General features: G+C 37.3%; 2 protein-coding genes across 4 annotated transcripts in view; one reads left to right on the top strand and one right to left on the bottom strand.

Annotated features, from left to right (window-relative positions):
• dclre1c (DNA cross-link repair 1C, PSO2 homolog (S. cerevisiae)) overlaps window positions 1–14,635 on the bottom strand; it is a 126,997-nt gene that overhangs the window by 23,096 nt on the left and 89,266 nt on the right. The window lies entirely within an intron of this gene.
• Window positions 5,033–13,680, top strand: eri1 (exoribonuclease 1). The gene is made up of 7 exons (XM_049566902.1): window positions 5,033–5,427; window positions 7,586–7,767; window positions 9,746–9,962; window positions 10,046–10,129; window positions 10,217–10,326; window positions 10,427–10,541; window positions 12,622–13,680. Exons 1-7 carry the CDS (start codon window positions 5,353–5,355, stop codon window positions 12,862–12,864), a joined length of 1,026 nt encoding a protein of 341 aa, XP_049422859.1. The 5' UTR covers window positions 5,033–5,352; the 3' UTR covers window positions 12,865–13,680.

Below are 14,635 nucleotides of genomic sequence, written 5' to 3'. Positions count from 1 at the left end.
TTTCACTCTCACCGCTGGGAAGTGACTCATATGAGATGAAACGGGCACAGGAAGTCCTGCCCTGCTGTCATATTTTAATGACTTGGACGATGAAGATTGTTTTACATGAAATAAGTTTGTCTATTGTACTAAAATACTGAAGTGTCAGTAACCTAAAATTCCCAAGCAGCATTTACCAGTTAATATCAACACTATAGCGACTGTTTTTCCCACGTGACCTGAATGCAGCAACACAGATTAGACAGAGGAAACTGAACAATGTAGCTCCATGCTCCCCAACCCTGTATCACTGTGATGATGATGATGAGGGGGGTGAACTGGGACTGATGCCTTTTCAATGCAGCTTATTTCCTCCTCCTTTGTATTCTGTTTCCCTTCGAAAGCCAAATATGGAGATTTTTAAGGCACACAAGCCTTTTTAAGTAACACTGTTACTACTTTGTTTTCTTACCATCAGTCTCTGATGTTTTTCTTTTTTCCAAATTGGCTCAGAAATTATTTGTCTGCTCTTCAGGAGAGATGTGCTCCTCCTCTCCAAAGCTGTTCTCTATATTTTCACGTTTATGTTTCTTCTGTGTGCTTTAGTTTTTGTTTTTTCAAAAGAGAAAATAAATCTCTGTTTTTCTAAAATGGTTCCAGATCTTCTGTTTCCTATCAGTTCCCCTGTTTTCCTGTTTCCCATTCCTAACATCTCATTTATTATACATGACTCATCAGACAGGCTGTGTGATGTGATGTAAGGACGGGGATCAAACAGCTCTGAGAGCATGATAAGGAATTCATACATAAAATGGGTGTAAAAGACTTTGACAAACACCAGCTGCACGGCGTGGAGCGCTGCTGAGGAGAAAACCCAACTGAAGGATGCTCTCTACGGTTAGAATATTTATTTTTAGATGTTTTTTAATGGTTCATTTAAGTCAGAATTATTCAGAATTATTTGCTTGTCACAATTTGTCACAATGTCCTCATAAAATATACATGAACTACATTTTTCCATTACTTTTGAAACACTTTATTTCATTTTTAAAATCAAGAAATAATAAGTTTGCTCTTACCTGCACTTACATTTGTAGGATAAATCATAAATAGTAGCCAGACTGCTGAAATTTAAAGGGACAGTACACCCCAAAATTGAAAGCTAATTTTTTTCCTGGGGTCTTCAATGTTTTTTTTTAGGCTAAGGACCCCTGAGCTGAAAGAAAGACGGAGCAGGGGCCCCTACAACATATATTTTACAAAATTGAGTCGTACTTGAGATGATTCTGTGAATATTTTTGGGCCTTCTCTCGTTTGTAGCTGCTAATTCAGCAGCAGTTGTAGCACGGCTAGCTGCTTTAGCCTCACCATCTTCACTTTCCTCAGTTAATTTTTTTTAAGTTAGATACATGTTAATGTGTATTTTCAGACATATTTGTATTTTTGACCCAAAAAACTTAAAAGCTCCAGCGTGTAGGATTTAGGTGGACATATTGCCAGAAATGGAATATAAAATAACAAGTATGTTTTCTTTAGTGAATAATCACTGGAAAAAAAGAATCATTGTGTTTTTGTTACCTCAGAATGTAGTGTTTATATCTACATAGGGAGCGGGTCCTCGTCCACAGAGTCAGCCATGTTTCTACAGTAGCCCAGAATGGCCAAACAAAACAGTGGCTCTAGATAGGACCATTTGTGGTTTCTCATCAGCCACCATAGTTGGCAGCCCTGTGTGACAAATCAAACTGCTTTATTCAGTGTTTTAACCCATTTAAATCACCTGGTTTGTTTGTTTTGGAGAGGAAGAGACCTCTGTGGATAATTCAGCTCCTGGTAAAAACCTCCTGAACAATAAACACTGAAGGAATTCTAACCAGGAGAAGTTTCAGCTGGTTGCAATCTGCTATCTTCACCACTAGATGCCACTAAATCTGCACACTGCTCCTTTAAAACTTAAATTCTCAAACATTAATTTTGTGGCCCCTCTGCAGTCACTCTGATGTGTTGAAGATAAAACAATCTAGACTAAAATGTTGATGAACTGTCCCTTTTAAAAAGAAAATCACATTTTTCCTTTGTATTGTGGCTCATTGAAAACATCATAAAATACTTTTATTGGTTTTCCCCTCAACAGTAAAAGAAAAACATTGATAACACTGTCAATTTAATCCTCTTGTGTAACTCTCTGCACAGAAACAATAATTAATTTAAACTGATGAACATTTCAGAGTAGCCGCGATGAGAGACAAGGATCAGACAGACTGAGTTGTTGACCGTCATGGAAAAACAAATCAGTTTATAATGGTGGATGGTGACAAGCTCAGTGTGTGCGGCTGTCAGACATGGTTACTGTGGAAATGTTGTGTTGTCTGGGGGGGACTAAAACTTTATCAAGGACGTGGAACTGATTTTTTTAAATGCTCCTTTTCAATTGAAGAAGAGAGTCTTATATCTGATGGCTTTAGTGGCATATTAAACACAGTTCTAGGCAAACAGATGTGTTTTCATGAAGTTTATGAGTAAGTATAGTCATTGACTGATGTGATTTATGAAGCCTCTAAAATCCAAGATCTTTATTCTAGATCTTTAGTACTTAAAGTTAACTGCAGGTCAGTCCACTTTTTGCTGTCGTATATTGGCACAAAAATCTGATACATTTCCAAAACTTTAAGATAAGTGTAGTGGAGGGTAGATTTACACAGATACTGTACTATGTAAGGTACTTTTACTGTACTTAATTTACTTTGATTCCTTTATACTTCTACTTCACTACATTTTAGAAGAAGACACTGTACATTTTACTCCACTTTTTTAAAATATATTTTGTTTTCAGTTACAGATTCAGATTATTAATGGAAAATATAATAATTATTTATAATATAGTATATACTTTTATTATTATATAATTAGTTTAAAAAATAAAAACAAATCAGAAAATTACCCGAAAACAGCAACAAAATAAAATAAAGTAAAATAAAAAATAGAAATATAATTATGTCTTGAAAATCTGCTTAAAAATAATAATAATTCTGCAAAAATGTAAAGATATTATCATGATAATCATAAATACAGTTTCATGGATTTATTTATTTATTTTTACAATTTTCTAAATGACTAATTTCTTACAATTTTTGGGACATTTCCTGCCAAATTGCTCATTGTCCCTTTCCCCATGTTTTCAAAAGAAATCCAACTAATTTGCTTTGGGTTCAAAAGTTTAAATTCTTGTGAAAGGCACCTAAACACAGCACAAGAAATTTGATTTCGATCCAGGTCTCAATAAAGATAAAGCTATACAGCAGTATATAAAAAGTAATTAGAATTAGCATCACACATCAGTGCATCAATAATTATAATCCACTTATATATTATGAGTCTCAAATGGGCCGTTCTGCACAATGTGTAATTTTACTTAAGTATATTTTGATGTCAATACAATACCTGAATTCAGGACTTTTACTTGTATCAGTATTTCTACACTGTGATGTTGCCTGTAGAGAGGAAGTGAATCGATGACAGATGACTGACAGGACATGAACTCGACGCAGATGCATCTTGAAATAAATGTCAGTTGGATTTGATTGATCTCCATTAAGATTTTGATCTGATCTGATCTGATCTGATCTGATGAGACACTCTCTCATCCCAGAAGCCTTCACACTGATGGACCTGTCAGAGCTTCATGAACATGTTCCAGCTGTTTGGTGGATCATGAATCTTTCATCCAGTGTTGCCGGCCTCAGATTCATTATTCAGACAGTGTTTTGCTGCTTTTCTGTCCTGCTGCTCTTCACTCTGTTTCTGCCACGGGTTATTTTCCTCATGATTTACCAAGGCAGGTTAGAGTCAAACACCTGCACTGTGTCAAGAACATTGACTTAAGGCCTGTGTACATTATAATCCACTGTATGTGTTCATGCATGGCAGGGAATAAAACTTAGAGGAGACTGACACCTAGCTATCAGACAGGAAATTACACATCAACTGTGTCCAACATCTTAATGTTCAAAAAAGGTTATTTATAGATACGAATTTGAGATGTAAAGAAGACAACTGTGATTATAATAAACACTAGTAAGATAAAAACAACAGTAAACATTTAAAAAATCATGTTAGATATATCTTGTTAATCCTATCTTTATGCATGATGTTCAAAGGTTTTACATTCAGTCTGATTAACATATAATTTTATACATTACACAAATTTTATATTGTACACCTGTATGTTATAATGTAAGTGGACAGGTTATTTTTATAGATAACATCAATAACCCACCATTAACCAAACAAATAGCTCCTGCATTACTAAAGATGTTATGTCTAATTTCAGCTCTGCAAAATCAAATTAAGTATTTATATAGCATGTTTAGAAACAACTGGAGCTGACCGACTGAAATACAAGGCGATATACACATGAACATTTTGGAATTTTTGTCTCCAAATCTAGATTTACATGAGAATAAATGCACAATTTAATCACAGATCAGCATGTAACTCATTTGATTATTACCCCCTAGAACTCCCTCAAGGATCCCTGGGGATCCCCGGACCCCTTGGTGAGAACCATGGCTTTATTTAGTGATGCAAAATGAATATAAATAAATGAAAATTACAAAGAAAGGAAAAAAATAAACACTTTAAAAACAGGCAAGACACTACAGTGTATAATGTAGAGGCCAATAATATAATAAATAAACAAACATCAGCCACAATTTTGACATGTTTTTTTTTTCTTAACATCTTTGAAATAAATTTGAGAAAGAACTCATCAAAATACATAAATAAAAGTTATGGTGTCTATTAGATAATCTGCAGGTATGGATATTAATGTTAATCCCTAAAAAATATTAAAATAATAAAGTAAAATTAGTTATTTATATTAAGCTTCTATATTATGTTGTTATTATTATTATTATTATTATTATTATTATTATTTTAGAAAAGATGTGTCAAAAACATATTCCGTAGTTGTTTGTATCATCCGCAACACAAGATGGCGGCAGTGAGTACGCTTCACTCTGTTTTGGCGCAAACCGGAAGTCGTCATAACCGTTCACCTTAAAAAAAAGTTTAATGTTGCTGTGGAGGTCTCTCACACGTCCATACCTGCACCTGGCGCTGAAATAATAACCTTATCGCTTAAATATGCCAATATCGATTAACTTCGACGTCTGTTTTAATAATAACTGAATGAATCAACGTTGTACTGAGCGGCTTTAAAGTGGAGGACCGTGAAGAAGTGACACCGGAATGTTTGCTGTCCTGTTAGCTAATGTTAGCATGTGCGGCTAAACCGTTATGTTGAAACGTTATTTTCACGAATCCACGTTAGATTATAGTTTTTTAATCGCCGAGTAGTTTCTTCCACTTTAAATGGATGAGCACAAGGAGAACATTCACGCCGAGGACGTCAATGTGAAGATGTCAAGCACAAGAGAAGACGAAAAGGTTGGTATTAGCAGCGAGCTAACGTTAGCATCATGATAATGCTCTGATGGTGTCACTGAAATGCAAACAATTGAATGCTGAGTTTCTAATGTGTAAAGATCCAGTAACAGCACACAGGTTAATATGAACAAGTGCTTGGTTCACAGTTACATTTAATACAGCTACAATTTAAACCCTAAATGCTAAATTAAAGCTAATCCTACATTAACGCGTTAGTGTGATCCAGATATTAAAGCAGCCATTTTCTAAATTTGGGCGTTAAAAGGTCACAATGTTATTTTTGCAGTGGTGAAAAACTTACTCAAAAAATGTTAAACGCAGCAATACAATAGTGTAGAATCACTCTGTTACAAGTAAAGTCCTACTTTTAAAATCTTAAGTAAAAGTACACAAGCATGAGCAGCAGTGTATCCTCATTGTATTTCCATGTTTACAATAAGTTGTAGTGTTTTATGATACTGAAAGCTGTAGATTTTAATGAAACTGTACATGTCAAATACAGTACTCGTTTATAAATGTTGAGGTATCCATATGTAAGCATCATTATTGTTGCAGTTAGTTAATGTGGAGCTAAATTGAAATATTTTCATATAGTGCTGGGTAGCTTAATCTATAGAAATACGTCTTATTTAATTTGTTATGTTGGATAATATTTTAATATTAATTTACATCTACAAACCAGTAATTAAATGTGTCAAATAAATATAGTGAAGTAAATACTACATGATTTACTCTTTAGATGAAGTGAAGCAGAAGTATAGGAGCATAAAATGGAAATACTTCAGTTGTGTACAATACTTCAAATAATCCAGGTCTAGGTACTCAGAATGGTTTGAAAAATATAAAACACCTTAATTTCAAAGCACTATAAACATTAAAAATACCCCAACACATATTGGCTTGTGCCTTCCTTCCTCAGGGTGTAGTGACACACACACACACAGAGTGTATTATTAATGTTCCTAGCCTGTTGAAATAAAGGCCTTTCATATTTTTCAAGCCATCTTGAGTACCTTGACCTGAAGTATTTATGCCTTTTTTGTGGCAGTAAGTTTTCCTCTTGTTTGTTTTATGTGTTCCTTTCCATGAGCACTGTTGGTTTTAGGGACACCAGTAATGCTCCTGCTACCCATTTCTTTCATGTACATGTTCCTTAAAATTGTATTTAAGTACAGAAAATGTAATGTCACTGTGTTACTCTCCACTCATGTCTTAGTATGTTTTAATATTCTATTGTCACCTGCACAGAAACTTAAATGTCCCATTTTCTCCCTTTTTTTTCTTTAAGTTTAATTGTTCTTTGATTGATTGATTGATTGATTTTGTTTGGGAATAAAGCAGTCAGTCAATAAAAGAATGAATGCATATAGCACAGGAACACCACTTTCCCCTCCCCTGCATTGGACATAAAAGAAAAGCAGGGGATTAAAATAATTCAGATATAAAATGGCTGAAAATGATAATTATTCATTCACGCTGAGGGATCATAAGATGAGACAAATCTTAATTGATCCCTACAAGGGAAATTTGGTTGCTGCAGCAGCACAATAATATAAATAAGTAAACAAATATATAGAGGAGTTTAAAAAAAAAAGTTAATAAGAGGCATATAAAGCCAAAATAGAAACTATATCAGAGCAACTGAAGATAAATCATAAGTAAAAGTAACTGGTGTTACAAATAGTTACATGTATATATAATGAATAATCATAGTATAATACAACAAACCATAAATGTGTGATTTAAAAGATGATTATTTATTATGAAGTAGTCTTTCTTTGGTCATATACAAATATATACAAAGTAAGAGAAAAACATTTACCACCATCATCAAAACACTACAAAAGGGAATGAGGGAAGGCTTTCATACCTCAACAAGAGACTTTTAGAAACTTTGCTAAAGAACATTGAAGATTTTCTGATAGCCTATCATGGCGTAACTCTTTCCAAAGAATGTTTTTCATTCAGTTCAGTTTTTCAGTTTTCTAATTTCGAAAGATATTGAGTGACCTTTGTGACCTGTGGACCTTTACAGATGATCAGCTGACACTTTTTGGACTTTACTCCCTTATGATAAACAAAATAGACCTACAGCTTGTTTAATGCTCTGTATGTGATGTTTCTGTGACACATACTGACTGATGTAATTCCTCCTTAGGCAAAGCCTTGCAGCAGGATATGTCCCGCTGGAGAATCTGCACCTCAGGTGTCCACGTCTCAGTCCAACAATGACTTCAGTCATCCTGTGTACAAAGAGATCGCTTTGGCTAACGGACACATCAACCGCATGTCCAAGGAGGAGCTTCGGACCAAGTTAGCAGAGCTGCAGCTGGACACGAGGTAATGGTGATCACAATGGGGTAAAGATAAGATAAGCCTTAATTGATCTTCACACGGGAAATTCAGTTGTTGCAACAGCACGAGGATAGAAATAAGTACAGATATATAAATATAATGAATAAGAGGTATATAAAACCAAAAATATAAAACCGTGATGTGCGCATGTGCGATAGTCACATCGCAGGACGTGCGATGTTTTCTTTTTTTAAAAAAAAAAAAAAGAACATGTCAGCTTTTCTCTTGCTTCAGAAAAGCATATCTGAAGCGGCTCCTTGCTCTGCGCTCTCAGTCAGCCCCTCTCCCTATGCACATGCAGTCCGTCACACAGCACACACCAAGCAGAAGATGAGCGATAGACAAGAGGAAGAGACTGTTACTGGATGCGTGTCCATTGCGGAACGGCAGCGCTGGTTATCTGCTGCGTGCTCTGCCGTCCGTCAACACCCACTGGCTGCGTTTGCTGTGCAGAGCGGTGCAGCTCCGGAAGACATCTCGGTGCACCTCCATGATTAATATCTCCTCGTCCATGGTGTCAGCGGCCTGAAATGCCATCTGAAAACCTCTGACCTGTTGACTTCAGGCCTGCCTCTGTCCATTATGTAGTTTTCAAGGTGTAGTGCAGGGAAATATGATCCGCCACGATCTGCTCTGTGCTGAATTGCTGCGTTGCGCTGCAGCGTCCGGCAAAAATAGAGGTCCTGCGTATCTGTTGCGGAGGGCTTTGGAGTGCCGCAGCTGAGACGGAGCCGGAACGCAGCACAGCCGCAGCCGGTGAAAACACACACATTGACTAGAACTGAATCCTATCGGCACAAGTGCCGTGCCGGAGCGCAGAAGCAACCAACACGCATCTGGTGGAAACTGGGGGTAATGGATGCCATAACCTTTTGATTAAAAGATGTTTACAACTTAAAATAAAGTGTTAAATAATGTCTGTTTTGTCACTTGTGTTAATTCCACTTGTGTGAATCAACCTAATTCTTTCCAAATAGACCCATGCCAGTGTTCGGTTTTTTGATCTTCGCAGTACCGTGCATTTTTTATATCCTCCTGAGACCTTAACTTTTGTTTGTTATGCGTTTTTAATTTCTCCTAGCTATTTGGGATCAGTAGGACCCGTTAAGTATAGAAAAAGAAACATAGTCGATAATAAAGTCCCAATGTCCTCAAACGAGTACTTCCGAAATAACAGCATCGTATCTTGTTACTGTTGCTTAAATTGGTCGAATTTGTTGTCATATCAAACTATAAACTTTATTAGTCTTCAGTAAACAAGTCTCAGCCATAAAATGTGATCAGGTTTTGGACCTTGTGTACTTTCCTGTCGGGGTCAGCTGCAGTCTGACTTGGCAGAGATGGCTGCAATCTTGTTTTTACATGGATTAGTGTATTGTGCTCTTACTACCACTAGATGGCACAAAAAAGTGTCCACGAACAAGGACAACAGGTCTGAGTTAAGTAGAATGAAGTAAAGATGCAGTAAACCCAAAATGTGCTGTCCTCATATGAGGACACAGGGTCTCAGGAGGATAATATTAGGATTTTTTCCCTATTAAAAGGTTCACTATTTATATTGAAATTGTGCAAAAATTCCCAGGCTTTACATTCTGTTCAATTACTGTTAATTTCCTGACCCTTTGCAACCCTACACCAGACTGATGTGTAACATTATGTTATGATACGGTGTATGTACCAATGTTTGTCTGTATTCATATAGAAATATAGTGTTTAATGTAATAAAAGTTTAACCTATTAACGTACAGTTTAAAAGGATCTACAAGTAGTAAAATAGTTTGAAGATGAGAAGCTGACAATGCATTCCAATGCAAATTAAGAATCAGACTGAACACAAAAATGTAATTCAAATGTGAAAATCTCAGTTCCTAAACTTTTCTGCCTCCAGTATTTAAAGCTACTGAACCTCACAACATATAGCAGTGAGTCCTGAACCTCCTCTTTTTTCTGTGTGTGTGTGCAGAGGTGTAAAGGATGTGATGAAGAAGAGGTTGAAGAGCCACTATAAGAAGCAGAAGCTGTTGCAGTCTGCCGCAGAGGGAGGACCCACTGACACCTACTACGACTACATCTGTGTGGTGGACTTTGAGGCAACGTGTGAAGAGGATAATCCTGCAGACTTCCATCATGAAATCATTGAGTTCCCCATGGTTCTCGTCAGCACACACACCTTAGAAATCGTAAGTTGAGTTTGGGATGTTCAGGTTTTGATCGTCAGAGTGAGTTTTGTATTCATCAATATGTTATGTCATTTATTCTGCAGGTGGACTCATTTCAGGAATATGTGAAACCAGAGTTAAACCCACAGCTGTCAGACTTCTGTGTGAAGTTAACAGGAATAACGCAGGTTGGTTCAGCTCAGTTTATATTAGTGTCTTCTTTGACAGTGTCATTGTCTTTGTGTACATGAATAAAATAGTGTGTTGTTGATCAGAAAATGGTGGATGAAGCAGACACGTTTCCAGGAGTCCTTCGGCGGGCCGTCATTTGGCTTCAGGAGAGGGAGCTCGGGACAAAGTATAAATACGCCATCCTAACTGACGGGTATGTTTGAATTCAGTAACGCTACAGAATCTGATCTTAAATGTCCTCCTTTTTTTGTCAATAATGTGAAATCTTAATTTATTATCTGCGTCACCTTCAGGGCCTGGGATATGAGCAAGTTCCTGAACATCCAATGCCGCATCAGCCGGATTAGATATCCTCACTTTGCAAAGAAGTGGATAAACATCAGGAAATCATACGGGAACTTCTACAAGGTGTGTGTGTTTAATAGTTGTGAAGATAGAGGACTGTAAACATCTTTCTTAGAATATCCTTATTTACAATGACAGCTCAGCATATAGACATACCCATAAAAACAGACACTTACTCCTCAGTCATGGACAAATACAATGCTATACAGAAGAAAATAGTTTGTAAAGAAACAAAGAGGAACACAAGCACATTCTGATTTATGGGATAGTTTTAAATTTTTGAAATGGGGTTGTATGAGATTTATGTTTACCTACAGTAGATGTTGGTTGGCACACCCCCAGTTTGGAGAAGCAGGCAAGAGTACAGACACAAGCTAAGTGATACATTGCTGTGGACGGGCAGCAGCAAAATGTGTGTTAGCCACCTATAAACAACATTATCAGTTTAAGTGTACTCTACATCAAGAATATTTTCACCACCTAGCCATCAGACAGCCGTTTTTTAACGGGGAACTGAGGCTGTGATCTGTGCGCTCTTCAAAGCCACCAATCCCCTTCAACAAAAACAGTCATTTTACCTCACTGAACACAGGAGCTGCTGGTGCACCGCTGCTTTGATCGGTTAGTTTGTTTGTTACTGTGTGACTTTGGTCAATCTGAGCTAACCATTTAAGACAATGATGTCACACAATAACACAAACTAACTAACTGATCGAGGCGGCAGTAGACCAGCAGTTTTATGTTCAGCCAGGTAAAATTACTGTTTTGTCAAAGGAGCTTGGTGGTTTTCAAGACAGCAATATAATGGCTTCAGTTCCCCATCGGAAAGGGGCTGTTATTCAAACTGGGTCACACTGACCACCATTTACTGTAGGTAATACACTGACCATGGATAAGTACCTCATGCGTCCCCACTTCAAAAAATCCAAACTATCCCTTTTAATGTTTTACTACAGAAACTGTATGATGACAACAACAAATATTTGTCAACATGGAAGGTCAAAACATTCCATATGATCTTTTTCATTTCATTAAAAGGGTAACTTTGGTATTTTTCAATCTGGACCCTTTTTCCCATGTCTTTGTGTTGAAGTGACTAATGGGAACAAATTTTTGGTGTGGTAGCCAGAGCACCACAAAACAGCCTGCAATGTTAACACCAGGGGCATGTTTGGATTGTCAATTTACATCCACTACAGGTTCTTGTTTTTGCTACTGACAGGCTCAGATTGTTATGGAAAGGATCCATACAGAGATAGAGCTTTTTGTTTTACCAGTAACTTTCCAGAAATCGCCATTGCCAAAGCAACCAGACACTAGTAACTAATTATATCACCATAAAAAAAACAAGCTGAACCAGTCAGTGGCAAAAACAAATGCTTACATGATAGGGCGCTAGCACTAAGCCAAAAATCAATCATTTTTACCTCCGCCAAGGAGGTTATGTCTTTGCCGGCGTTGGTCTGTTTGTCTGCAGAATAACTCAAAAAGTTATTAACAGATTTTGATGAAATTTTCAGGAAAGGTGGATAAAATTTTGGTGGTGATTGGTTGAAGCAAAGTGGATAAAATAATAAATAAATTCTATGGTCTGACAGCCTCAGCAGCAATTCCAGTTTCTAAAGACGATGAAAATAGCGCCATCTGGTGGCCGGACAGCACGTCTTGTTCTACTTGATAAATATTGTTGTAATTCTAAAGTTGAAATGAATGTTCTGTGCTGGAAAAAAAGAAAGTGAAAAATACAAAAAAACATATTATATTCTGTGTTGGCACAAAATAAATACACCACAGTGTCTCCATGGTGAAGGCATATATAACCTAATAATGATAGTGATGCAAATAACCTAATTGTGATGCAGCCTGCAAAATCTGATGCAGAGGGGGAGGGAATATTACCTACTTGGCAGAGGTCTGCACTCTCTGAGTGCTTTTCTAGTTTTACAAATATGATGGAGTTTGATGTGTTTCTGTTCGCCCTCCCTACCTCACTTCAATAACCGGTTTTGTGAACAAATACAGGTAAGAGGAGAAATATTTTTTTGTGGTCAACTGTCCCTTTGAGGATCTTAATGGTTTTTAAATTACTTTAGGCCCAATTAGAAACAACAGCAACCACTAACCAGCTGTTTTCATCCCCCAGGTGCCCCGCACACAGACGAAGCTGAGCACCATGTTGGAGAAGATGGGTCTTAAGTACGAAGGTCGTCCTCACTCTGGGCTGGACGATTCACGCAACATCGCCAGGATAGCTCTTCGCATGCTGCAGGATGGGTGTCAGTTGCGCGTCAACGAACGCATACACGCCGGCCAGCTGCTGTCCGTTCCCAGCTCAGCTCCTGTAGAAGGAGCTCCACCACCACATAGTCCCCGCAGCAGGGAGTAAACCAGGAACTGAGGCTTGTGCAAACAGGAAGTCTATCTCGAATTGTCTTGACTCCTGAGTTAACAAAAAGAAAAACAGATCCAAAGCACTTTCACAGTCCAGTTGTACATTTTTTTTGTTCTATAGCTTAAAAGCTGTAGTTGGTGAAGTATATTTGACCAATAAATAGGGTCAGTTTTGATTTAAGGTTCCTCTCTGACCATGATCTATTTTTACACCAGATATCTAAAACCAGAGATCATTCCAGTGTGTTGTGGGATGAGTTTCAGTGTTGTCACCCTGCCTTACCAAGCTGCTAACATTTAAATTACAAAATGCTAATTTCAGTTCTCCCATGATGGCGTGGATTTAGTTTCTGATTTTAAGTTTTGCTTCAAAGAATACAACTCTGAGAAAACATTAAATGTTGTTCTTGAGCCAGTAAAATGAAACAATTATCTATCAATGTCAGCTTTAGCCTTAAACCCCACATCTGTCTTACTATTGTGCAAATATTACACACACAGGAATCTAGACACATGTTTCGGCTGCTATTGCTGTGTGGTTTGAAGTGCTGCATTAACAACAGAGCCATAACATCACACTGTACGGTCATGAGAGTACACTGTCATTACACAAATACAGGTGCAAGTACAGGTGTTATTTTTTACAAAGTGATGGATGGAGAGCTGAATTAATTCAAGTCTTATCTGTTGCAAGTACTGTAAGAGTAAATCCCGTGTTGTTGGAGTCATCTTTTGTAATGCTGAATTAATTTTATTTCACGGAGGATGCTCTATTTTAACAGGAACATATATTCTTCTGATTGCCAAAAAATGCAAATAAATATGTTCTTGTAAATAAGTTTGTCATCTTTGTTCATATTTAACATATTTAAGGTCTTTAAATGTGGTGATTTGGGGGGTTTAAAACATTTAAAATTAGGAATGTAACTAAGTACTTAATATCCACTGGTAAACTATTCCGCAGTTTCACTTCATAGACTGATAGGCACATACTTTTCAGTGTGGTACGAAAACTTGGTTGTTTTAAGTTCCTTCTCCCTCTTAGGTTGTACCCTCCATCTCTAACCCCTAACATTTTTTGAATATTTCCTGGAAATAAATTCTGCCTTGCTTTATACAAAATTTGTACAATTTTGCAGTCAACCAGGTCTTTGAACATCAATGCCCTTGATTTTAGAAACAATGCATTGGTGTGTTTGTAGTACCCCACATTGTGCCCTCTTCTTATAGCTCGCTTTTGTGAGGGCTTATAAGTTCCCAAGTACTTATTATGGATGGTTACTATAAAGTGCTTCCGAGTTTTCTCAAAATGTTCCCACATTTCTAAGATTTTTTTCTCTGTGCGCATGTTATTATTGTGACAGTTTGAAAAACCAGATGCACAATTGCATAAATATTACAACACAGATTTCCATGATATTTGGTGAAGAGTTATAGCGAACAGGACTGGCCCCCTCATATTTTGATCACGATTCGAGGCCATGCCCCATTGGTGCTGACTGGTCCACGGTGTTTGCTCAAATGGCTGCTATTCATGGAAGCTTGATCGCTAGAAACCGTGGAGGAAGGGTTTAGTTGTTCAGAACTTCTGTTTCCACCGTCATGAAACAAGAGGCGAAAAGATTCATTGGTGTTGCTGGCACCAGAACTGCAGAGCAAAGGTGTACACAAACCTGCTGCATGAAGAGGATGACGATCCAGTTATCAGAGTGATTGGGTTCCATGAGGAGGACCATACACACCCCCAGGACGAAGCCATGGTCAGC

The sequence above is a fragment of the Epinephelus fuscoguttatus genome, linkage group LG22, assembly GCF_011397635.1.
Source record: "Epinephelus fuscoguttatus linkage group LG22, E.fuscoguttatus.final_Chr_v1".
NCBI lineage: Eukaryota > Metazoa > Chordata > Actinopteri > Perciformes > Serranidae > Epinephelus > Epinephelus fuscoguttatus.
Note: the sequence above shows the minus strand (reverse complement) of the source record. Positions and strands in the feature narration are given on the sequence as shown.